Source organism: Nothoprocta perdicaria, unplaced genomic scaffold (assembly GCF_003342845.1).
Source record: "Nothoprocta perdicaria isolate Ctin4 unplaced genomic scaffold, notPer1 scaffold_197, whole genome shotgun sequence".
Classification (NCBI taxonomy): domain Eukaryota; kingdom Metazoa; phylum Chordata; class Aves; order Tinamiformes; family Tinamidae; genus Nothoprocta; species Nothoprocta perdicaria.
The window spans coordinates 324028-350294 of NW_020455171.1; the positions used below are offsets into that span (position 1 = coordinate 324028).

Genomic DNA, 26267 nt, shown 5'->3' on the forward strand with positions numbered 1-26267 from the left:
TTTAAAATTAATGGCACTGTCAGCATGTGTAGGTACCTGGTGCCGTATTTTTGTGAATAAAACRGTCATGTGTTGTGTCATGCTGATGACTTCCCTGTTGCTGTGTGTTGAGGACTATTTCCTAATTCTCTTACAGATTGCCCTTTAAAGTTTTAATAAAGGATACGTTTATTGTGGTAATTTGTAGGACTGCACACTTTTTCAGACAATGAAACGTTAATTTGAAAATGACTAGGCTGTGTTTTCTGATGACCTGTTCTATGTTTCTTCTTTAGGAAGCTCTTAGTGTAGCCAAAGTGCAAGTTGAGATGGGAGCCCAGGTTCTTGATATCAATATGGATGATGGCATGTTGGATGGCCCTGCCGCTATGACCAGATTTTGTAACTTGATTTCTTCAGAACCTGATATTGCAAAGGTACCAACTGAGTTGCCCTGAAGCACAATATGGAACATATTGTTGAGCTGGAAGTTGCCTTTCAGAAAATGTTGTTATTGAATTGTTTGTTCACCAGCTGGAATCGAAAAAGAAAATAGAAGAAAACAGAGGTATCGGAGCAAGCTGTTCTAATAATGCCTTTCTTGGGGCAGCATTAGACAGCAGTGAAGCGAGGAAGACKGTCTGTTTTAATGTCCTCTGTTTTGAACTAAACGTAGGTCAGTCTTTTGTTGGTTATAGCTGAGTGAAGGYTCCTGCTGTGACAGTTTTGCACTGCAGTCTGTGTGCAGGCAGTGTATTACTGGGCTGTTCCTCACAAAACCTTAACCATGTGAGGGACAGTGATCTAGAAGGTGCTCCTGCTAAGTACTTTATCTAGAAATGATCATCTCATTCTTAAACAGAAGACCATACAGAGAGGAGAAGTGATGGGATATTCATAGAAGCACCTGAGTTAAATTTGCTCTGAGTTTGCATTAAAAGCAAGTGAATCAACAAATGCCACCTAGAAACTTCTTATTCATAAAAGCTAATGAATATTGTGCTGTGTCCAAATTGGCTAACTGCCCGGGGCCCATTTAACTTGTAACCTGTGTGTGTTGTCCTTGCTCACCTCGGTTCTTTGCAGGTGCCGCTGTGCATTGACTCCTCAAATTTCTCAGTGATTGAAGCAGGTCTGAAGTGCTGCCAGGGAAAATGCATTGTGAACAGCATCAGTCTGAAGGAAGGTGAGAAAGACTTTCTGGAGAAAGCCAGGAAGATTAAACTGTATGGAGCAGCAGTGGTTGTCATGGCTTTTGATGAAATGGGTCAGGTGAGTGTCGCTTGTTAAAGGAGAGGTTTTTCACTGGCATGGAGGTCTTAAAGGGGCCACTGCTCTTGGCACTATTTTTGATCCTGATTTATAAGCATTTCTTATGTTGTTCCCTCATTCAAGGAATCCAAGTTTTGCTCCACATTTACTGCTGTTAGCACAAGCCTGTTTTTTTTGCTTATTCTGCTATGCTTATTCTGCTGCTGCACAAAAGATTTTAATTTGGAAGTTGCATTTTATTATTAAAGGGGAATCCTTGTCAATTTATTTTTAGCCTTTTTTTAAAAAATATTAAACTGCATAGGATGATGAATTGTTGGAAAGCAGTTTTTTGTTTGTTCGTTTTGTTTTAATGGGTAGAATCCAGATTTTATGTGTCATCCTTCTCTAATGGTGTTCAGATTGGGAATTCTCAATCCTGTTATCACTGGAGCTGTAAATGATTTCTGAAGACTCTGCTTTTCATGTTGTCTTAGTTTCATGGGAAAACTCTTCTTTCTCCGCAGGCGACAGAAACAGAATCCAAGATTGCAATCTGTACCAGAGCTTATCACCTCCTTGTGGAAAAACTGTGCTACAATCCAAATGATRTAATATTTGACCCTAATATTTTGACCATAGGTACTGGAATGGAAGAACATAACCTGTATGCCATGAATTTTATCAATGCTACTAAAACCATAAAAGTGAGTTATGAGCTTATTTTGACTTAGAGTTTAGTATTTTACTGGGTTTGCTTTAGGAAAAGAGCCCAACTGCTACAAAATACTGAGCGTTTTAATTTAATTGTAGGGCTCTTCCTGTGAAGTGCAGCTGTTTTCCTAAATTGTTTTATTTCCAATGAAAGACCTTTAAATAGTTCTATAAATATATTTCAATCCATTAAGTCTACTGTAAAAATACTATACTAATTAAATAAGGTAACAATTACATTAGGTGTTCTAGCCAAAAGGACCTCTCTGAAGGTATGTGAAAGCTGCTCCTTTTGATTAATATGGGCTCAATTGCTCTGGTTGGGCCTCRTGCAGTAGTCTGACTGTTTAGCCAAAATGTGTGCGTCAGGAGATGCAGAAATGAAGGTTAGTGCCTGAATGCAGCCAGGGAGGCTGTGCTGTGGCGTCTCAAGAGGCAGGTACTCGGGGCTGGAGGTGCGGCACCACAAGCACCCTGGGGCTTGGTTACCTCACAGGGTGTTTTTTCAGCACGTGTCCCTATGGAAAGGCTGCTGCCTTGAGGTTAGCTGCTCAGGTACCCTAGGTTCTAAAGTTCAAGTTGAGCCTGATTCCCAGCTTAAGTTCAGGAAGAGCTAACCCATTCCTGAGATGTGCTGCTGGGCACGGGGGCTGAGGGATGGGAAGGGAGGTACTAGGTCTGCTGGGGGAGCATCTGGAAGGCTGCTGGGCTTTTAAAAGAGCACCAGAGCCTACAGAAACCATGGCAGAAAGAGAGGACATTAGTAGTGCACCACAGCTCAGTGACCACCTATTTCATGGACTATTTACTGTACTTAAATTTCCTTTTGTGTAACAGCTTTTCTAAAAATTTGCATGCAATTCCATTAGGAGACCCTGCCAGGAGCCAGGATAAGTGGAGGCCTTTCCAATCTGTCCTTCTCCTTTCGAGGAATGGATGCCATTCGAGAAGCAATGCATGGAGTGTTCCTTTACCATGCAATTAAGGTAGGGTGTAATTTTTGACCAGTGCTATGTCTGGGAGCCCTGGTGAAGGGATTCTGTGTGATCTTTCCCTTTTTCTTTTTTTTTTTCTTTTCTTTGTCCTCCCAGTGTGGCATGGACATGGGGATTGTGAATGCTGGGAATCTGCCAGTGTATGATGATATCCACAAGGAACTGCTGCTGCTGTGTGAGAATCTGATCTGGAACAAAGATCCTGACGCAACAGAGAAACTTTTACATTATGCTCAGGTAACTTCCAATGTTAAGCTTGGAGCAGTGGTTAGCTTAGCAGCTGGATTTCAGCACGTCCCTGCTGATGGCAGGCGAAACATCCTGTAAGGTGTGTCAGTTGAACAGTGAGTGTTAGAAGTTGCTGCTGATACTGTGTGCAGTCTGTTTCTGAAAAAGAACAGAACGTGGCCTCYGTAACAGATTGTTCCTGTCCAGTTTCACAGGTGCCCTGAAAGGACTCACTCTGGTGTTTCTCAGGTGCTTCAGCACATCAAACTGCATACATGTTCTCTTACAAAATTAACATAGGAAAGGCTAACCCACAGCCAAGTTTAACCTGTTGTTGGAGCACAATTGGCAGGAGCCCTGAGGGAGGCAAAAACATTAGACTCTTGGGTGGTGCAGGTTTGTCTCACCACTGGATGAGTGGTTGCCCTCAGTTCCTGGCTGGGCCGTAGTCCTCCAGCTCAGAACGTCACTCTGGTCAAGATGGGGATCATCTCATTAGTGTTTATGAGATGCTGTCATGATGGTAGTAATAAAAGATGYAGATTACGCTCATGGTGATTTCCAGATTAGGAGCCAAAAGACTGATGAAATCCTGTGCTGAACAGAGCTAGCAGGTGGAACCTGTCCGGGTGAGTGAGGTGGCTCCTGGCAAAGGAGATGGGCGCACCCGAAGGCTGCTCGGCCCTGGTGCAGCTCCTGACTGCACTGCTTCCTTTGGTCTGTACCTTGCTCCACAGTTACACGTGTTTTTCAGAAACAATGGCAACATGTTTAAAAAACATACAGGAAGACTGTGTATAGCTCTGTCTAGGCTGTTTTGTAACTTGCTGCTAATGTCCAAGCAATTCGCTTGTAAATGTAAATTTGCTCGCCGTGTAAGAAGGTTTCCACTCTTGGATTGTTAGTGTTGCCTGAAGAGGAAGAAATATATGCATGCACACACGTGGAAAAGTAAAGCATGGTGGAAAGATTAAGGCCTGGAAGGACAGATCTACAAAGCCATTCTTGGAGTCTACACAGACTACTGCCTAATGGATTTTTTTCAGAAATAGTTACATGCGTTTGGGATTTTAAATACCCTCTGTATGAATCCCTAAGAGCAACACAGATGCACGTGTTCAAGAGTTTAAAATTGAACGTTTCTGTTAAGGAAGTCTTAATTTGAGAATACTTACCTTTAGAGAGGATTAATCATGTAGTTAAGTATATCTTAATCAAGTTTGGAAAGGGATTGTGCAGGTATTGTTTCTGCAGAATATGGAGCCAATCTAAATGGAACGTGAGAAGTAAAACTGGGAGTGGGCTCCTCCTTTGAGGTCTATAAGTGTGGAAGATTCTTGTTGATATTTCAAATATTGAAAGCTCTATTCTTGCTTGTGGCAGTTATTCTATTGCACGAGTAAAACAGTGCCCAGTTACCAAAAAAAAAAAAAAAAAAAAACCCACCCTTTATTTACATCTAAGAATAAACCCTATATAATATAAAGCGAGTTTTAATGTAAAGTTTGGAGCATTTTTCAAAACACTTTTCCTGATTCTCCTCTTCATTTAGTGCACTTGAATATTTCTAAATTCTTCTCTGTAAAAGCTTTTTATTTATTGTGTGTGGGGTATTTTCCTTTCTTAAATAAACACAAACATTTATTTACCAGTCAGTAAGTGCATGTGTTCTTTTTATTTCTGATCACTGCAGTTTGTTCTTGCACATAGAGCATAGAATGTGCAGTCCCATTTCAAGTACTGCACCTCTCATAGAGCTCCAGAGAAGTGTCCTCCTAATTCCTTCAGGTAACAGTGCTTGCCAGTTCCTTGCATACGAGACCCTTGGGGAAAGCAAGGCAGTTGCTCCTGTAGGAGTTCTGTTTGCATCCRAAGTTTGAGATGAAAAAACCATTTTCCATCATGTGCAAAGTTGTGGACGTTCTCAAACTTAGTCCCTCTTACGGCAATGGGAGTTGTGCTTCTGAAGCTGTTTTTTGTCATCTTTAGCATGCAGTGCAATCATCCTGTTTTTTTCAAAATCTGCATGTAGTGTTTGCTGCTGTGGTCCCTGCATGCCCACCCTACAACTTCATGGGTTGGTTAAAGAAGAGTTATTTTTAGATTAGGATGATCTCCTCACTGAAATGTGTGACCAGAGGTTGAGGAGCCCTTGGCCCTTTTGAGAGAACCACAGAAGGGTCACTCCAAGCAGGGCCACTCACAGGCTGTGCAGAGCTGTGTCCAGTTGTGCTTTAATTATCTCAAAGGATAGAGACTCCACAACCTTTTCCCCCTTCTTTCATTCTCTCTGTACAAACGACATCGGTGAGGGGTTTGATAAGAAGCGATGAAGGGAGCTAACACTTGTATCAACTCAACTGAGAACTGGTTGTTCTTGGGGATGAGATCTTTTGGATGAGGTTCTCATGATTCTTTCTCTGGCGTTGTCTTTAAAGAGTTGCTAACGAGGGCTCAGAAATACAGGGAAAGAAAACCTCAGATTATGAAGAATAGGTGAGGGAGAAAAGGGAATAATTTGCCTGAAGTGTGGTAGCTGAAGTAAAGTACAGTGTGCTCCTCCGTGAACTTACATCATGGGGGTTGAAGAGCTTTCTTGTCCCGAGAAGCTTGTTTGGCCTTTGCATTCAGAGAAGCAGAGGAGAAAGGGGACGTGAGGCAGAGAGAGTGTGAGAGGAACCAGGGCAATCCATATTTGTGAAAAATAGTGCTGCTTCAGGCCCTTCTCATTGCAAAGGTATCTGTGAGAAGAAATGGCATAAACTGTCTCGGCAGGAGTGGTGTTAATGCCAGATTAATTTGAATTTTAAAATGAAGTGTCATTGTATGGGCCAGGAATCAATTTAAATTATGTTCTCATAAAGCCCTCAGAATTAGTCTTTTCAGCATTTTTGTTTAAGAATGAAATTTATTAGAATTGTTTCCCCCCTCCAACATTACTTTTTTCCCTTCTTCATTGAGATATGTACTTTTTGGCATGTAAACCCACTAACTGTCTGCCATACATTACACATATTTAAAATGTGATTTGCATGTGCGATAAAAAAATATTTCATGAACCATACACAAAATTATTCTGACTTCTCTGGAAGTGGAGTCCGTACTTGTACTTCGTATCCTGTCAGGCTCCCACAGATGTCTTTCTTTTTCAGAATCATGCCCAAGGGGGGAAAAAAGTGGTACAGACTGATGAATGGCGGAAAACCTCGGTGGAGGAGAGGCTGGAATACGCTCTCGTAAAGGTGAATCCCCTTTACAAGGTTGCCACGCTCAAGCAAATGGCTGATGAGCACTCTGGGGCATAAAATTTCTAGAAGGGCCACTTGCAGCTTAAAAATTCTTCAACAGATATACTTAATAAAGCTTTGAAATCAGTAAAAGGAACAGCATTGTGATGTAAAGTTTGCAATTTGATTTCTTCAAATTTGGTATTTTTTTCTGCAAGTGCTGGCAGTACTAGTTTGCTGACACTGGCTGCTCTGACTTTTCAGTTGTTCTCTGGCCCTTAGTAGTGCAGCTGCTTGGCGCTGAGTTACACCTCTGCATAGGGAGCAAAAACACCATTATTTGTGACTGTAGTTAGAATAATTTAGAAGGCTTTGGACATACAGATTTTTTTTTTCCCTGAGAGTATGTATTTTAAGTATACATTTGATATATTCTTAAAGACTAGTAGCATGTAAAGTATCTTCTATTTTGATTTTGGGGAAAGGGAAGGCAGCTCTTAAGTATAAGCTGTATTTCTGCTAAGTTAAAACCTTTTCATTTTTTTTTTCCTCAGGGCATTGAGAAATATGTCATTGAAGATACAGAAGAGGCAAGGTTAAATCATGAAAAATATCCTAGACCTCTAAATATAATTGAAGGGCCTTTGATGAATGGCATGAAAATCGTTGGTGATCTTTTTGGTGCTGGAAAGATGTTTTTGCCTCAGGTAAAGAAAAAAATTACTTATACTTTCATATTTGCCAAAAACTAACATTGTAAAATGCAGCCAAAATATTCTAGACTGGCTCTATTTTCAGATGTAGCACTTGAGTTCAGAAAATTGAGTCGTTGTTAGTAAGTTTACTTATTTTTCTTCATTCTTGAACTCGCCTCTCTGTATACGCTTCCACAGTTGTTGTCCCTTGCTCTTGAATTCTTTCCTTTGGTTAGAAAGTAGTTTTAAATAGTCACGTTTGATTGGATTTTTTTTTTTTCCCTCTTTCTTTTTGTGACTTTTGCGTAAGAACAGAGACTTAAAGTGCTAAACCCAGCTGCCCTTCTGTCTTGAGCAGCCCTGGAGGTTGCGCACTGAGAGCAAATGTTGTGTTTGGCCAGTTGGTCCAGTAAGACCAGCAGCCTGGTACCTCAGAATGCTCTGCAAAGCTGGAATGTCAGCTTGCCAAAGATGGGATATTTTGTTGCTTGTTTGAATGGCCGTAGAAAAAAAGCTGTGAGATATTTGAGGGTGTTTTTCCGACTTTTTTTTTTCCCCTCTATTTATCTATGCAGGTGATAAAGTCTGCTCGAGTTATGAAGAAGGCAGTTGGCTACCTCGTTCCCTATATGGAAAAAGAGAGAGAGGAGAAGAGAGCTGGACAAGGCAGCGTGGAGGAAGAGGCAAGGCAGTTCCTTGTGCTGTAACTCTTTGGTAGCATGTCTTGACAGAAAATGAAATTGTTTTCCTGGTGATATTTATCCATTAGTTTGAAGCAGGTATGGAATGCATGAAGTGCAGATTTTATGAAAATTTGCTCAGTGTGTGTCTCACCCGTTCATGAAAACCTCCTGAAGGGTGTCGCAGGCTTTCGTAGGCATTCAATTCTGGTGTTAGCATTTCTGTTATTTTTGATCTAAGTCTTCCCTGTGGGAAATTTTGCCAGTATCTGCAACTTCCTCCTCCATTGATGAACTCTAAATGCCTTGTAGGTTTTCAAAACCTATTAAAATGTTTTTCTTTATTCATCTTGACCCTCTCAAATGATTTCTCACCTTAAAAAAAAAAAAAAAAAAAAACCTTAAAATGTGTCTGTATAGACTGTGACAGCAAGACTTTGTGTTATGTTAGCATAGCAGGCTAATTATAATTGCAGCCATACCCACGTTGTGCGGTGCTGTTAAATAAGAAAACAGGATCTGAATTTAGTTTTTTCGTATGACTTTTTCCTTTTTTTTTTTTTTTCCAGAATTGCTTTGATTCTAGTACAGTAGATACTAGTGCATGATATTATGGAAGCAGAAATAACCGAATGGCACAAATAAAAATGGAAAATAACTGGCTAGGTGATGGTTTCCTGAAGAAAAGTCTGAGGGCTGTAGTTGTTAGAAAGAAACATGTTAGTCAACAGTGTCAGTAGTATTGCAAAAAAAAACATCACACATGCACCCAAACTCCCCCACAACTACCCAGCTAGAATCCAGCAGCTAGAATTGAAGTGTGCTGTGCAGTGCTTTTTTCCTTTCTTTTTTCTTTTTTTCTTTCTTTTTTCTTTTTTCTTTCTTTTTTTAATGCTCCACTTAGCACCGATGGAAGCACAGCATCCCATTAGAAGGAAAACGTGTGAACTCGTTAGAGTTTCAGAAGAGAGCAATGGTTATAATGGTTAGAAGCATCTAATCTTGAGTGAAAGTTTAGCGCAATAGAGTGGGGTATATTTCCTTTCAGACTTATGCTGACTAAAATCTTCATCTTTTTCTTCACTATCTGTTTATCATCTTCATCAAGTATTTCTCGGGAAGACAAGTAAAATCTCCATGTCCTCTCAAGAGTAAATGGGGCTTAAATTTCCTTGGGGAGATACTTAGGGTAGGGGGGAAGGAAATGCTGTAATGCTGTCAAAGCACTGCAGTGCAGTGGCAGAGAAAGCTGTGAGCTTTCCTATCTCAATGTCTTATGACTTGAGGTGACTTCAGGAGTTCTGTGTCTGACTCCGGAATCCTTCCAGAGGGATTGCAAGGCCTCGGTTGGGTGTTGGGGACAAGGAGGACTTGGCAGTTACTTTGATTCAACACAAAGCCAGTGCTAATGGCTGGTGTTCTGCAGCACTGTGACGTGTGGTCTGTTATTGACTTTTGCTGCTAATGAATCTTGCCGTTAGGTTGTTTTATTAGATGTTTCCCATTTTCTTTTTTTCTTTTTTTCTTATTTCTTTTATTTCCTTGCAATAATTGGCAGTCCTTTATAAGGAATTTCATCTTACTGAGTTTAGGGATGCTTATTTAATTTGTCAAGATAATCTTGAATCCTCATCCTGTCCTGCAGTATCCACACCCCCATCCTTTGTTGACATCCTTATGTTTTGTAGATCACTTGAAATTACTGGTAAAAATACCAAATGGCATTCAGGTTCTCTTATAGATCCCTTTATAGTTCCTCTATAGCATGTCATCTTTGGCAGCTGCCACTTGGTGATTCTTCTTTGAAGATTGTTCCATCAGTTATTTGAAGTTTATGTCCAGGTAATTTCTTCTATATTTGATTAATGGAACATGGGATGTGATGACCCTGGTAATCCAGCGTGCCTGCCCTTCGTGGGAGATGGAGCCCACGTAGCGTCTCTTCCCAGTCTCTTCTCGTGTGTGAAGGCAGTGTCTCCTCTCCGTTGTCTCAGTGGTTCTGTTCTCCCTCGCTCATGAGTCTCCTCTCTGAGTGTTGTCTCCCTCTTGTTTATTCTTTCCTTTTCCTCTGCTGTTCCTCTTTAATTTGGATGCACTTGTGCTTTAGACTCCTAGGAGTGCTCCTGGTTGGCACCATCTGCTTTGTTCTGGTGTTTCTGTTTGAAAATGCTGAGAATCACTGCCTGCGTTGCTTTCAGTTGAACTCTCTGCACTTTTTTTTTTTTTTCTTCCTAGAAAGAGGCTAAATGGGGTTTGAGAATCTCTGAAAAAAATGGTAAGCTCTCTGCAGAGGCTGTAGGTGTTCTGTGCTGCTGCGGAGGGCAGCAGGGGAGAACATAAGGCCTCTGTCCTGCTTCCTGTGTCCTCTGCTGAGCGAGGATGGCAGCGCCTTCCCCCCTGTGTGTTTGCTCCTCTGCATAGAGCTTTCAGCTTCCTAAAGGAGGAGACCAGCCGGGTCCCTCTCTGCCGTTAGCTGCTGGCTGGGACACCTAATGGTACTGACCCTATTGAAGCCCCGGGGCAGTTTGAGCTGCAGAGTGCCCGGCGGTGCAAACGGCACCGTGTTGTGTTGGAGGGTAAGTGGCTGCGGCTCTGCAGCTCTGTCCAGGCTTTTGAAAGGAGCTGCGTGGCTCTGTGCCCAGASCTTGAGGAGCTCCTCGCTTGGGGCTACTGAAATCGGTTTGTTTTAAACAGAGTTTATGTAAAATAGCATGTGCCCTGGCCCATAGTGCTCGATGCCCAACATAGATTTTCCTCCTTATGTGCAGATCCAGTCAATTTCCTTCCTTGGATATCAATGGCTAGTTAAATCATCAGTAGCTTTAGGATATGATACATATGTRTAGTGGTTATTATTCTTCCCACAATCCTTGATTACTTTAGTTTCTCTTACAGTACAGCACTGTATTTTCAGCTGGAAGAAGTGACATTGATGTCATTTACCCTGCGCGTGTAGGGGTTTGGACTAAATGACCTCTGAAGTCCCTTCCAACCTTAAGCGTTCTATGMTTCTATATCCAGAACTGCTGTCCTAATAAACATTCATTTTGTGTTCTCAGTTACCTGCTCTTTTGAAAAGATGAGCCTTGGGGAGATGCTAGACTAACCATTTAAACAGCAGAATGGGTGGGGATGTAGAGTGTCACAAAAGGTGTTAGAATCATGGGAAATGTCACTGTCCCTCTTGGGAATATAGAAAGAAGGCGATGCAAGTGCATGAAGGAGAGATACTGGATAAAATCCAGAGTGAATCATTTGCTTTAATGACAGGCTGAATCCACCAGCAATGTCATCTGCAAAAGAGGCAAGTTAGTGGACAGAAGTTGGATTTGCATTTTCACATAGACTGTGCTCAGGTTTTCCCTTTGTATAAATGCTGTAACAAGTAGCCTGTTAATCCCTTTTGAGCTTGCACAAACTCAGACATGTCACTGCGATAGCCTGGAGCTGCTTCAAATGACTGCACTGATTATACTGCAAATAGCAATCATGAAAGCCCATGTCCTAGTGGAGAGCTGCTGTCCTTCTGGTTACAGCCCCATTTGCAGGGTTGGAGGGTCTAACTGGAGACTGTCTAACTTAGGAACAGCCGGTGACAGCAGAGCTTCCCTTACTCAGGGAGCTTCTTTTTCCAGCCTGTTTGCTCAGGCTGGATTGTCTAAAGCTACCTGATCAGTACACTGAAATTTTCTGAAGTTTTCTGTGYTAATGATGTTGCATTTGAGGGGAGAGGGGAAAAAAAAAAAAAAAGACTCTTGCATTAGAAGATTGCCATGAATACTCAAGTGGCTGTGTGATTATGAACATTATGAACATTCACACCCTCTAGTTCTAAATATTTAATCCATTTAAACTATTTATCAGAGAGGTTTGAAGCAGGAGTACTTTATGGGTTGGAGTGTGGCACTGCACAAAAGCCATCCAGATTTGAAACTTCCTATTCATAAATGTTATTAAACCCAGCTATTTGAATAATAATGTAGTATGATTTCTATTTATTGAGTGCAGGTTCTTATGACCAGAATCTTTTATGGTGATTTTCCATACTGTTTACATCATAAACACTGTGTTTTACAGTCACGCGTGTTAGGATGGCTGCCTCAGTTGTGCATCAGGCTTCCCTCATTGAAGAACTTGTGCAAACGTTTTGAGGCATCCAAGCAACTTAACCTGGCTGTCATTTGTTCCCCTTCCAGGATCCTTACCATGGCACCATAGTGCTGGCCACTGTCAAAGGTGATGTGCACGACATTGGCAAGAACATCGTGGGAGTCGTTCTGGGCTGTAACAACTTCAGGTAAAGAGGTTGTGTTGCTGGTTGCTCGTGTAATGTGCCAGAGCAGCCCTTGTGTGAGGCTGCCTGACCCCTGGGTGAGCCCGGCCGCGGCTGTGCTGCTCACAGCACGTTAGAGGGGGATGCGTCGTGGTTAGCAGCCTCCTCTGTGCCCGTAGCTGTGACTGGGGCCATAAGTCACACCAGCCATTACTAGCTGGGAGGCAAGAAGGAATATGGCTTTCTTGAACAACTTTTTCCGAGTAAGTTGGTATCCTGGATGAATAAAGTTTAACATTAATGGAAACATAACTGAAAAACTGATGAGATCATCAGTTTTTGTACTTAAGAAACCAAGACAGTTGGAACGGGCAAGACTGCCTGCACCTCATGTTGTGTGTTGGAAGAAAGGAGGTGTTGTAAAATTCTAGTGAATTTTGGTGTGGTTTTTCAGGATGCTTGTTAAATAAAACTGTACAAACTTATTGGGGTGTCTTTGTTGGTTTTTTTTTTTTTTTTTTTAATAAAGGATGAGATTTTAGAGATTTTAATCTTGAGTCTCCAAAAGACATTAAGAAAAGTCAGCCCTTCCCAGGTCTGTATGCATGATACAGCATTGACAGCAGTGATGGAGTGGTTACATTTCTATCAAAAGCCCTTCATTGGAGTCTGAAAATGTTGCTTGGAGCTGAATCTGCTTTGGAGTTGCATCTTGTCTCATCAACCATCCTTTTGTTTTGCTTGTGTTGGTTTTGACTGTGTGGCTGCAACTTATTTTAATGAAGAGCAAAAGGCATCTCTTCATTAAAACAAAAGTATTGAAGTCAATAAGAGTGGTGTGCCTAAGTTGTAATATACTCCATTTSAATGTTGTTTTAACTTCTGCTGATTATCCAGGCTTCTTTTGAGCTTTGTTTAGGAGGAACCACTTGAAAAGCACCATGGTTTCAGTTCACTGTGACCATGAATAGGAGTGAGGCTCAGTGAAGCCAGCAAGCTGGGCTGGTTGTCTCAAACAGAAACCCTGGTAGTGATGAGCAAGGAAAGTGTAGTGTCTCATTTAACAAAATGTGGGCGGCTTTTAAGGTATTATATTATATAATTTAAAAGAATTAATGGAAATCACTTTATATTCCTGACATTCCATAACCTGTCAGTGCTGCTGAACTAACGTTAGAAATAACATGAAAAAAAAACTAAGTTTTTTATTTTCAATATTTTTCACTGGTACCATATCATCTAAAATTCTAGTATGCTGAAATTTTTTCTAGACCTAGAAATTATTTCCTAAAATCAAGATTTATTTTGTTTTTCCTAGCTTCTGTATTAGGTCAGTCACTTACAGTAAGTATAATGTTTGCCCTTTAGCAAAAATATTTAAATACTTTTTTAAAAATACTATGTCATCTCACTTCTTTTTACAGAGTTATTGATTTAGGAGTCATGACTCCATGTGATAAGATATTGAAAGCTGCTGTTGAAAACAAAGCAGGTAGAGACAGATTTCATTAGTATTCCTGAATTGCTTTATTTATTAATTTTTTCTACTCACTGCATTCCAGTACATTTGGTTAATTGGTCAGATACCTTCAAATGTTGTAGAGCAATGAAGTTGATTAAGGGATAGAAACATCTGTCTTACGAGGAAAGTCTAAGCAAGCTGGGCCTGTTTAGCCTGGAGGAGATTGATAGGGGATCTGATCGACATGTACAAATGCCAGAGAGGGGAGAATGTAGGGGGAAGATGAGGCCAAACTCTTCTCAGTGGTGGCCAGTAACAGGAGAAGGGATAATGGGTGCAAGTTGAAACCCAGTAAGTTCCATCTCTGTGTGAAGAAGTTGTTCTTCACTGGGAGGGTGACAGAGCTCTGGAACAGGTGGCCCAGGGAGGCTGTGGAGTCTCCTTCTCTGGAGAACTTCCAAACCCACCTTGATACCACCCTGTGCCACATGCCCACGTGTCCCTGCTAGAGCAGGGAGCCTGGGCTAGATGATCTCTGGAGGTCCCTTCCAACCTCACCCCTTCTGTGGAATAAATCAGAACTTGTATGGTATCAACAGTAATTGGCACTTCTGTGAAACTTATCCAAGGAAAACTGAAAACATTCATTACAAGGCTAAGTCTGAGAGAGATGTTTTGGCTGTTTGTTTCACAGATGAATGAAGGGAGGCTTGGAAAGGTTAAGTAGCTTTGTACTGAGACTTAAATCCATAAAATAACTTGACATTCAGCCTTCCAAACCAGTGAGTGTGAAAACCAGGATGAATTCTTCTAAGAAATAATAAACTTTCTGACCCAAGCTACAGTTGCTTTCAAACTGTCTGTTGAATGTTGAAGGAAGTTAATTGTGTGGAGTGTAGGTGGTGAAGTCTKAAAGTGTTTGCTGACCATTTCTGAGAGCATAGCCTGTAACTATTTTGGCTTGTTTCATATCTCGATGAAATTCTTGGCACACCAGCTAGCAACGAACCTCACTGAGGTGTGAYACTTTGTAATCAGAAGTAGTACTGTGTACTTCATTATTGGAAAGCTTTGATTTTTTTAATTAGGTCAGGTTAGCTTCCTGATTAGCAGTTACCATGCTTGTGTCTCACTATGTGTGAAGGTAGAAATGAAGCATTTTCTGTAATACTTCTGTCTTTCATGAGTATATTTGCTAAATGTTTTCTCTCTGTGTTTATACATTTGAAATAGATATAATTGGCCTTTCTGGTCTCATCACCCCTTCTTTGGATGAAATGATCTTTGTTGCCAAGGAAATGGAGAGATTAGCAATAAAGATTCCATTGCTGATTGGAGGAGCAACTACTTCTAAGTAAGATATCTGGGTTGGGAAGGCTGAAAAATGTGTATGAAAATCATGGTAGCTGGGGAGGGGGGAGCTTTGTAGCCATTTCTTTACCACTGTCCCTCTTTTTCCCCCCAAACAGTTAGTCATGCATTTAGGTAAGACTGATGAAGCTATTTCTTATATTAGGTACTGGATTATGGAGAGAAGATTGTAATTGGGACACAGCTAATAATGGACACCTCAAACACTTCCTTTGTGCAGGTGACATTTGTGCTGGCTGTCATGGACACACACCTAAAAATAGAGGGCAAGGGATCCAACAGCCTGGTTCTGAATCAGCAGTCAATAGGCATGTTCTTTAGCCTGGGAATGGTGCTGTTGATCCTGGGCAATTAACTCCCTTGAGGAAAGCTAGAGTGTAATCCAGCCCTTGACCTTGCTGAGCGCCCTGTGCTGCTCAAGCAGGCTGGCAGAGCATGTGTTCTCCTTGCAGGCCTTGAAGTTAGTTATATTTTTGCACTTGGCAGAGTGAACTCTTCTGTTGAGATTCAACTCTCTCAAATACATTCAAATGAAATAATAGAGCTGGATGGATGTCCTGAAGACCAGTGTTGACAGCTGCCTGACACCTAGCATTAGTCTTACCGCAAACATGTTTTAGGCATGTGTAGAGGCCTTGGGTTACACTTTGCCMACTGGTTTTGATCCAGTATCTTTGAGTAGGTGACAGATCAGGAGATTGCAGAAGTAATTTCTAAAAGCTATGAGCGGTGCTTGTTTCTTTACCAGAGCTGTGCATGTTCTGATCAGAACCAGTAGGTTTATGAATTCTGTAGGTTTGACCTTAGCAAGACATTAAAGCTAGCATTTGAAGTTACCATAACTTTACAGATGGTGAACAGTAGGGTTATTGTCTGCCTCTGCGGCTTCTGCAGCAATAATTTAAGGCTAACTGTTTCCTTTTTCTCCTTTTTCATGGGAGTCTCTTTTCCTCTAGCTTTAATACTTTGAGAACAAACATGGAATTTTTGCCTGCAAAAGTATCTTTATTCTAAGTGGATGGCTTAGGAGGGTGTCTTCATATTTTTTTGTGCATTGGACCTTGTACCCTCATAACCAGTGTCACATAGTTTTGTAGACTTATTGGAGATTAATGTAATCAACAGCAAGACAGGGTAGGTTCTGTCTCTGACATTCTCACTGAAATTTTTTTAAATTCAAAGTAAGCTTTTTGCTGACTGTCAGTCAACTGATAAGACAGTGAGGGAGGGTAAGTTGGCACCTTACTTTTAAACGTTTTGATCAGGATTATCAGGATTTATCTGACTGTTCAGGGAAAGATTTTGAGACTTTGTCTTTTTTTTTAAATTTCAGTTACGAAAATAATCTTTCTCTTTCATTTAAGAACACACACAGCTGTTAAAATTGCCCCGCGGTATAGCGCACCTGTCATTCATGTCCTGGATGCATCCAAGAGTGTTGTGGTTGTAAGTTCTAAATTACAGTTTCTCATCCATGCAAAAATATGTGTGTGGATGGTTGGTTGGTTGGTTGTTTTCTTTTTCCTTCTCTGTCGTGCCCCTCATCCTTTCCTCTGAGACTTAATATTACAGCTAAAAATTGAAGATGTACTGCAGAGACCATGGTTTCCAAACTSCTGTTGCTTGAGTTTGTTTGTTTTGCTGTTGCTTAATTATTTCATCAGCCTTATTTTAACTGTTATCATGGAGAATCTTTACTTAAATGTCCATTTCTGCAGTGACAGATTCATTTTGAGGCCTTTCTTGTAGATTTCAGACATTTCATAGTGAACAGTGATGTAGTTTGACACTTCCTGCTGTTTATTCTCTAATCTTTCTATTTCTTAAGTTAGAGATATGTCAATAAACTGTTAATGCTGGGAAATGGCTGACTAGATGTRCAGTCTTAGCTTGCAAATTTCTACTGGAAAGGACTCAGCCAAGCTGTGGTAGTGTTTCTGAGACTATTCAAGCTCTGAAGTCCTGAGATATCTTCCTCTCAGCTCTTCCCAAAGCCAGATTGGTCTCTCTTAATACTACCTGTTTAATAGGGCATTACTTACAGTAATGATTGTCATCTTGAACGTGCTTTAAGTCTTGCTTGCAGATTAGTGTTGAGACTGAGTTTAGCATTGTCAAGTTGAACTAGATAGGTTTCATGAAAACTAGACTTTGAAAGACTGATGGTTTAATCTGAAGTTCATGCTCTGTCCTTACTATTCCATGTTGTGGTATCTATCGAAGGCTTTCTTTTTGCTTTTTTCAGTGCTCCCAGCTTTTAGATGCAAATTTAAAGGATGACTTCTTTGAAGAAATATTAGAGGAATATGAAGAGATTAGGCAAGAACACTATGAGTCTCTCAAGGTATGAGTTTGATTTAGCCTCTTGTCTGGAGTGGTTGCTACATCATTATTAACTCTCAATTTCAGTTTCTGTTAATGACTTTCAGGTCTGTTTGTGCTGATTGAAAATGAACAGTAGAATTGAAGGAAAGCTTGTGAATATGAAATCAAAACTTTCTAACCTATAAGGAAAATTCTACATGACCATTATAATGATCTTGGGAAAGTCTTGATTGTCTTTGGTGGGCAACCAGTGGTATTCAGGACATGATCATGGGGCTGGTAGTCATGCCAACCTACCAGGGACCTGTTCTCTCCTAGAACAGTAGCTGGAAGCAGGGATGTGCACGGGGAGCWATAATGGCAGTAGTATATGGTAGCTGAGCCATCCTCTATTGGATATTTTATACCACCCTGTTCTCATGATGTGTTCACATTGCCTAGGTTAGGGTCCTAAGCAATTTTGAAGTAACTGAGGTTTGAATTTCAGGTGAATTAAGAGGAAGCAATGAAATAGAGAGATAAGCTGTTGTGCAGACCAACAGTAAGAACCAAATAACAAATTACTCTTTTTAGACCTCCTCTGTAATGAAACCCAGAGGCAGCTGGAAGTCATCTAGCCCTTACGTGGACTCTAGATAAAGAAAGTTAGATCAAGAGACCTCTTGTTGTGAACACTTTGTACTTCTGAGCTTAAGACTGTCTTTGGGCAGAGGACCCAAAGCATTAGCAGAGCTTGTGATGCAGTTCGGAGGAACTAGAGATCTTACAGGCAAGTTCCATTGAATGTATGCAGGGAAAGATAATGGTGTGGTATAGATAGTTTGCAGCCATGTCACCTTACCTGTGTGAACTGGGAGTTGGGGGAACTGGGGTGTTTCTCAAAGATTGCTTTGAGTAAAACTGTACAACAGCCTCTGTGGCTACCATTTATCCARAAGATAAGAGGCTGTGTAACTGTATCCTTTTTGTCCCTACAGGAAAGAAGATACTTGTCTCTGGAGCAAGCCAGGAGAAAAGGTTTCCACCACGACTGGCTTGCAGGCCATAAACCAGGTAAGCTTATACATTTTTATTTTGTTTTTAATTGAAAGAGATCTATCAGGAAATATATTTCCTGATAAAAGTTGTACTGTTAAATATTTTGGCCAGTGAAGTAAGTTSAGAAATCTAACAACTGATTTATCAATATGGATGAGTAAAAGACCTTAATTTTCATATTTTGATTATTTTTATGCTTAGCAGTCAATGTATTGCATTATAATTTTAGAGTGTGTTATCACACGGAAAGAATAGGGCAGTGAGGTTCTAAGGCACTGCTTTGGAAGAGGTGGAAGTGGTAAGCATTGGTTATACTGCGTGTGTAAGAATAATATGGAATTATTTCCTTCATGTCAGATTGTACTTCTGATTCCTACAGTTAAGCCAAAATTCATTGGCACAAAAGTCTTTGAAGATTATGACCTGAAGAGATTGACAGAGTACATTGACTGGAAGCCTTTCTTTGATGTTTGGCAACTTAGGGGAAAGTATCCCAACCGAGGTTTCCCCCAAATCTTTAATGATAAAACTGTAGGTAAGTAGTGAAACTGGTTTTACCTTATGTAAATAATCATAAGTGCATTAAGAATTCAGAATGTTTTGAAATATATAGGAATAGTAGAAAATACATGGGTTAATTAAGTTTCACAAAGATCTTTATCTTCTATGTAAACTGACTGAAGGAGCTGTTGGGATGTGAGACTGAAAAACAATGGAAAAATGTTTAATTATTGTGTTTCAACCTAGCCTGGATCTCAAAACAGAGGAATCCGTTTTAGTGACAGAAAATGGCCACAGGACACTGAGAAGGTCTGTGCCCCTGTTGTGAGCAGGGGGACAAGAGGGCTCTGTCTCCTTTTGAAACTACTCAGTACGCCCTGGGATACCTGATCAAACTGGAAGCGTAGCGCCCAAGTTAACGTTGGGATTTGCTGTGCTATGGAAGGGGAAGCGCATGGACATTTTTCCTTATTGTTCGTCTTGTTCTGCATCTTCTGCCTCTCCCAGACTCTGCTGAAACATTTATTTCAGACTATCTGTTCTCATAGCCATATAGATGTAGTCACAGTTAGGTCTTCTCTTTGCTGTAGCCGCTGGATTATTTTAGTGATCTGAGTTATGTGGAAAATGAAGCTATCTTTTATATGAATCTAGCTCTTTGAAATGGCTGTGAAAATAGGCCTTTTCTAATTTTTTTGTTTTTCTTTTTCTGATAGGTGAAGAAGCAAAGAGAGTTTATAATGATGCTCAAAATCTACTGAAAACATTGATTAATCAAAAGAAATTACAAGCCAGAGGTGTGATTGGGTTCTGGCCAGCTCAGAGTGTTCAGGATGATATCCATTTGTATGCTGTAGAAGATGCAGTGGGATCTGTGGAACCAATAGCAAAATTTTATGGCCTGAGGCAACAGGTATAATGAAAGAATATTTGTTAAAGTTTAAATAAAATAAAATAAAATGGAACAAAAAGGTCCCGTTATAATCTATGCAGAAAATGCTTGCTGTTATCTGACTTCATTATCTTTTCCCATTTCTTTCTCTTTTAGTAATAACAGGWTCGTGTTAGCAGTGACCCAGGCCTAATAGAAAACTTGATAGAGTTGACATCCTTAAATATGACCTGTTTTCTATCTTCGTTTTTAATATTTGAGCTGTCCTAAAGCACTCTGCTCTGTAAATCCATTACATAGGTCWTGTGTGCTAAATTAGAACCTAATGAACCTAAATTCTCTAATAATATCCTTGGATTCTGCCTTAAATGAGAATCCTTCTGGAATGTGTTAAAGCTTAAAAAGATACTTATAATGCATGGAAAATAAAGCTCAGTGAAGGTAAGAGTTCCTGTTAGCTGTAATTTTAGGTAAATAGAAGAAGTGGCAGTTTATAGTTATTTTGTTGGTTGGTAGTTGCAATTGAGAGAATCTCTATTGTAAGTATTGACATTTCAATTGTACTGCCTTAGGTTGGCATGTACTTCGATAGGTTGAGCAATGCTTGCAACATGCTACCCCTTTCCTTCTTCCCCCCAAATTCTCCTTCTTCTTCATAGTTTATATATTCCAATTCATGAAACGTAGTGGAAACAAATTTAAAATACTTCAGTTTTTGTGGTGCAGTGTTGTGTGCGCACAACCCTGTGCCAGTATCGCAGGACTGATAAGAAATACGTGGCTTCAGGATTATCTGTTCCAGTTCCTTGCATGGATGCAGCTTGAGTGTCCCTTGACAACCCATGGCAGATGTTTATGTAAACTGTTCTCACAAACATCCAGGGAGAGCTGTCTTAAAACTCCTCCTGGTAGCTTGTTCTGAGGTTTTACAACCTAGTTAGAAGTTTTGRTATCTCATCTAAATCATTTTTACTAGTTTCTTCTCTTGGCCTTTTCCCAGGCTCYCTCACAGACAATATCTATTTTGACATTCCTTTTTAGTATTTTTTACATACTGGAGTACTGTTATTTTCTTTTCTCCATAGTCTTTTCATGTTATGTGTTCCCCATTCCTTCAGATTTTCTCAAAGGTGAAGGTCATGAAACTCTTAATGCTTTTKTGGGTACCATTCCTCTGGACTCAGATCTGCATCTCTCTCAGGCCTGTGYACACAGTAGTTCAACTGAGGCTTCACCAGAGCAAAGCAGAAGAAAATAGTTGTCTCTTTCTACCTACATAAGACATTTCTTTCAGTACACAGAGTTCTCTCCATGGCATTGGCACTAGTAATCAGTTGATGTAAATCTAATATTTGTAGATGCATTTAGTATTTTGGAACTGTGGTCATTAAAAGGAAACCTCAAAATTAATATGAGATCATCTGCTTTTATGTTTCTTCACTTTAATGGTATGTTCTACAGCCTTTTTGGTTATGGAATAAGGCGAGCAGTTGATTGTTTTCCTCCACTTTGCCCTTCCTTCTTGTTGTTTTTAGTAGCAATTGGGAACTGGATAGAAAGTGTTTAATGCCAAAATGTCGTTGTAGAGTAAGAAAATTTGGTTGAGAGTCTTTGAGTTGAGTGAAATCCATGCGAAAAGCTTTTAGCTCCTTATAAACTGGGTGGATTTCAAAAGCTTTGCTATTCTTAAGYATCAGTCCTGTTCCTGTAGTGAATGTGCTGCTTTGATGCTCAACTGTCAAACATTGTATTAGATGCTTTTGCCAGCGTTCACTCAGTTTTGTCTTTTTCCCTATTTTCTGTTTTKGGCAAGAGCCCTGTGAGTGGATCAGCTGCTTTTTGCCTGACTGCCACCGTGCTTGGGTCTCACCTTTTCTGTGGTGGTGGTGGGTGTGTTTTGTGCTAGTGCATCGTTACTGTAAATATAGTTTGGGGCACCGTTTTGTCTCGATTACCGAGTGTGTGTCTTGTAGCTATGAGTGTTAGAAAACTCCCAGAGATGTTCTGAAGTGCTGAAGAGCTGTTGAATTCTGCAGTTTGTCCAACTGGGATGCAGGCTGTGAACCGCCCCCCCTTTAGATAGGAAATGTGGAATTGGTGAGTGCTAGAATTGGAAAATTCTTTTCCCCTAGTGGCCGGCAAAAGCGTGTTCCTCATCTCGCAGTGTTGTGTGTGCACAGCAAGCTGCTGAAGCTCGCTTGCTGTGAACAGAGGCAGAACGTGTCTCCATGTACGTGCAGCGCAGCAAACCTTTCCTTTGACATTTTGCTCATGAGTGATCCAGGCGGCCTCACAGGAGAGGTGATTTCCTCTCCTGCAAGCACAGCCAAGGTGTCACMCCGCAGAGACTAGGGTAGATATTCATTAGAAACGTGTCAGGTTCCTCTCTTAAAACTCTGTTATTTAGGTCAATAGTGATTAATTATACTGTTTGTTAAAAGGTTCTCAGTTGTTACATTATTTTTATTTTAGGCTGAAAAGGACCCTGCCTGCACAGATCCCTATTTCTGCCTCTCGGACTTCATAGCCCCGCTGGGTTCTGGCATCTGTGATTACTTGGGCCTGTTTGCTGTGGCCTGCTTTGGAGTGGACGAGCTGTGCAGTGAATATAGGGAGCAGGATGATGAGTACAGCATCATAATGGTAAAGGCCCTTGGAGACCGCCTAGCAGAGGTACGGGGCTCTGTCGTGGGTCTCTATGCACATTTTCTCAGGCTGTTTTTGACAAATTGCCGTTTCAGGTTCCAGATTGTTGCCTTTGCGCTGTGCTTTTTGTTAAATCTGAAAATGAGCTGCTTCCACTGAGCTCATTTTGAGAGGAGAGCTCCCTTCTGAGCCTCAGGGGAGTCTGCTGTCCAAATCTTTCAGTTGCAAAAATGCCTCCTGGTTCTTGGTGGCGGTTTTGATAGAATTTAATAGATTTTAAAACAAGACAACCTTAAATAAAACAAGCTTTACAGATTTTTTTTTTTTTTTTGAGAATGTTTGTCCCGGGTGTGACCCACTGGGTATATTTTGAATTGTAGACAGGCCACCTTCTTGCTTTAATGGTAGCTGTGCAGATGTATCTAGGCTGAAAGTTTTTGACTTAACATATCTTAGGCAGAGGCAAAGCTCAGCTGATGTGATTTATGAAGTCCCTGTCCAAGCATTTGTGCACCCTCTTCCTGGCCCAGCTGACAGCCCCACACTTACCCCTAAGTAGTCATGTTAATAACTAGAGCAACTTCAGTGCAGAGTGAACAGGGTTAGTTTCAGCTGTGTATCTTGAGCCACAACAGATGCCATCTGAACATATTTACCTAAGTGGGAATTTGGCCTGAATTCTGACCTAAACTGTAGGAGTAGATAGGAAAAGCTATAACCTGCTTGCACCTAGAAGAAAACTCCTCTGCTAAAATGAAAAGTGGTGCTTATTTACAGTTGGATACTAGCATGGATGCAAGAATGGTTTGGCCTTCCATAGCTGGAGCTGGAGGAGKTGTCCAGAGTACTCAGCACCTGATGTCCTCAGGGCTATAGTGATATATGGCCACCACATGCTAATGTACTCGAGCTTCTCCTGTTACTGCCCCCATCTTTACGTCTTCAAGAAAATATGATTTTAAAGCAGGACAACCAAAAGACTAAGTCTACTAAAAAGAGAAAAATCGAAAACATATGAATAGGTAAAGTCATACGTGAATTTAGATTTGACCCAGTGTCTCGCCTGTAGTGAGATCCCCCTTCAACAGTGAGAGAGGGGCAGGGAGAAGGTCCCAGTCTTTGTCCATATGAGTCACGCAGCTGTGGCATCAGCCTCCACAACGTAACAGCTCCTTCCTCCCGCTCCAAGGCGCTGGCCGAGGAGCTGCACGAGAGGGTCCGCAGGGAGCTCTGGGCCTACTGCAGCGGCGAGCAGCTCCAGCTCTGCGACCTGCGCCGAGGCAGGTACGAGGGAATTCGCCCGGCCCCCGGCTACCCAAGCCAGCCAGACCACACGGAAAAACTCACCATGTGGAAGCTGGCAAACGTTGAGGAAAGCACAGGTACGYCCGCGCCTTTCCGAGGATCTCTTGACTTGTCTTTATTTTTGAAAGTAAATTAAAGATTGAAATGCTAACAAAACAGTGACATGGGTAGTGCAGAGCTGTGTGAGAAATCCGACTGAAGCGGTTGTGGGAATTGCTTGTTTTTCCCCTTTCGTTGCCATTTTTATTTTGCCTTAGTTAAGGAAAAGTTTGCAAAATACTGCCAGTGCTGTTGGTGAAGGAGATATGTCCCTAATGAGCAGATTGCCAGCAAACAGGGTTCTGCTGCACACAAAGGAAAAATCTAGCATCCTTATGGCTGCAAGAAGGCATTCCAGATATGAGCAGAATAAAAGCCATTCATGAGTGTCTCTCCTGAACCACAGAAACCTTTGAGATGGCATCTCTTAAAAAAAAAAAAAATTGTTTTTCTTCTGATATCTTAAATAACAGCTACTTCACTGCTAATACCGCAGTCCTGGAATACCTTCCTGTGTTTCAGAGCTCTAGATAACCTTTTCAGTTGCGAGAGTGTTCAAGTTTTTCTCCTCAAATTCTAAGTTACTCTACAGTAACCCCATAATGAAAGTCTGCAATATGTGTAAAGCGATCACCTTTTTTTTTGCAATGGATAACAAGCGGAAAACAGTTTAATTTTTTGAGTGCAGCTGAAAGCTTCTTGGTTTTCAGTCTTCTGGGAGCTGTCTCAAGATTTCCAGTCTGCCCAACAAGAGGGTCTGAATTTATACTTGTTATCAATTCCAAGAACAAAAATGTTGTTCATTCTCTTTTCCAGGAATTGGCTTAACTGAATCACTAGCAATGACACCTGCCTCTGCAGTTTCTGGTCTCTACTTTTCCAATCCCAAATCGAAATATTTTGCTGTTGGCAAGATATGTAAAGATCAGGTAAGTTGCACTGTGTGTTACAATACTGTTAAAATATTCAAAAATACCTTAAGACCAGATGTCCGAAAATTTTTGGGGAACAGTAAAAGCTGGAGGTTCCAAAATATGTTTTTTGCTCCCTTTGCAGGTTGAAGACTATGCACTGAGAAAGCAATTGCCTGTGTCAGAGGTGGAGAAATGGCTGGGACCCATTTTGGGATATGATCCCGAATAACTCGGGATGCGTGCGTGTGTGTGTGTGTGTTGTGGGCAAACCTTTTCCTTTATTCAATCCATTCCCAGAAGAAAGAATAGAGCCGGATCTGTAATCTTAAATTACTGTTCTTGGTGTTGTTTTAAAATGATTTGTATTGTATATCACTGGCTTGTCCAAAAGAAAACACCTCCCTACAAATTCTAGTCCAAKAGGAAAATCCCATTGAAACCAGTTCTTTCTCTGCCCTCCAATAGTTTGTTTATWTTTATTTTTGGAACTCAATATTTCAAATCTCCCCTGTGTTCTTACTTTGGGTCTATGAGTGCCTTGGAAATCTCTTAGCCATAGCAATACATTTTTATTTTTTTCACAAATAGTCTAGCTGAGCTAGATACAATGTGAGATGTAGGAGTTGCAAAGCTCTCCTGTACTGGATTTGAGATGGGGAAGAAAAATTTGTATCCCACTGACTGTGGATGTACATAGAAAAAAACTTTTATTTTTTTAAAGTATTTTGGATGCTGAAGGTACAGAAATATGATGCATTTTTGACTGTGAAGTCAGCAACGGTTTTATATATAAGCGAGTGAACAGAAACAACTGAAGAATTGCAAATTTCCTTTTTTTTTAATAAAAAATAATGTCTGTTCCATATTTAGAACTTGTGATCTGGAATRTAATGTCTAAAGAACAACTCAACTTTTTAAATACACTTCACAGTGATGGTTGTCATTAGACGTCTCAAAGCCATACACTGTACAGGAGTAAAACGGCACGCTGTATCACAAACATTAAGACATTATTTCATAAAACATTAAATGRGCTGGCTGAGTCTGCGGAGTTGTCGCCCTGGCAGTCCTCATGCTTCCTCTGCCTTTCTGCAAGCCACAGCCTGCATCCACTCCGTGTAAGGGGTTATTTTGGTATTTCCTACCTCACAGATGTGCTGTGGGGCCTGGTGCACCTTTTTTTTATTATTATTATTTTCTTTTTTCCCTATGTGAGAAGTATGAGAGCAGCCTGACTGCTGCTGTAAGCAGACAGACAGCTTGGAGGTATCTTCAGTGGTTTACTTGCTCTGGGTATGTGGACTATAAAAGCAACCAGTAGCAGTGGTGCTCACCGTGCAGAGATGTTTTGCAGGTTCTCAGCTTTGTGTTCTCTTCATTTCATGTGGAATAGATGTTTAAGTATGTTAARGATCTAAAATTTCATGCTCAGTTGTACCTTGTCACATCATGCGAACATAAATAATCACAAACCTTGTAGTCTTGTTCTTCACGTACCTGGTTAACTCTGACTTAGTTGTTTACAGCTTTGAATRAAGTCTGGAAAGTGGAACTAGTTTAAATCAAGATTTAAATGCCAATACACTAAAATGCTGTGAGGGTGAAAACCTGTTTGTCTGGTCTCTGATTATCAAGAGAAGACTAATGCTATGAAGAGCGTGTTCTCCTAAATAATTTATCAGTAATTATTAATATTTATATAATTTGTTTTAATGTCTTCGTCTGACTTCAT

At 40.7% G+C, this 26267-nt stretch overlaps 1 protein-coding gene across 1 annotated transcript; it reads left to right on the forward strand.

Moving 5' to 3' along the window:
* On the forward strand, positions 1-26267 carry MTR (5-methyltetrahydrofolate-homocysteine methyltransferase). Its single transcript, XM_026037367.1, has 20 exons — positions 1-416; positions 1066-1251; positions 1758-1937; positions 2814-2930; positions 3036-3176; positions 6320-6409; positions 6949-7101; positions 7665-7772; positions 11966-12066; positions 13467-13534; positions 14738-14858; positions 16240-16321; positions 17121-17219; positions 18178-18253; positions 18618-18773; positions 19456-19652; positions 22104-22304; positions 23467-23659; positions 24438-24550; positions 24678-26267. The coding sequence occupies exons 1-20, from the start codon at positions 309-311 to the stop codon at positions 24762-24764; spliced, it is 2577 nt and encodes an 858-aa protein (XP_025893152.1). The 5' UTR covers positions 1-308; the 3' UTR covers positions 24765-26267.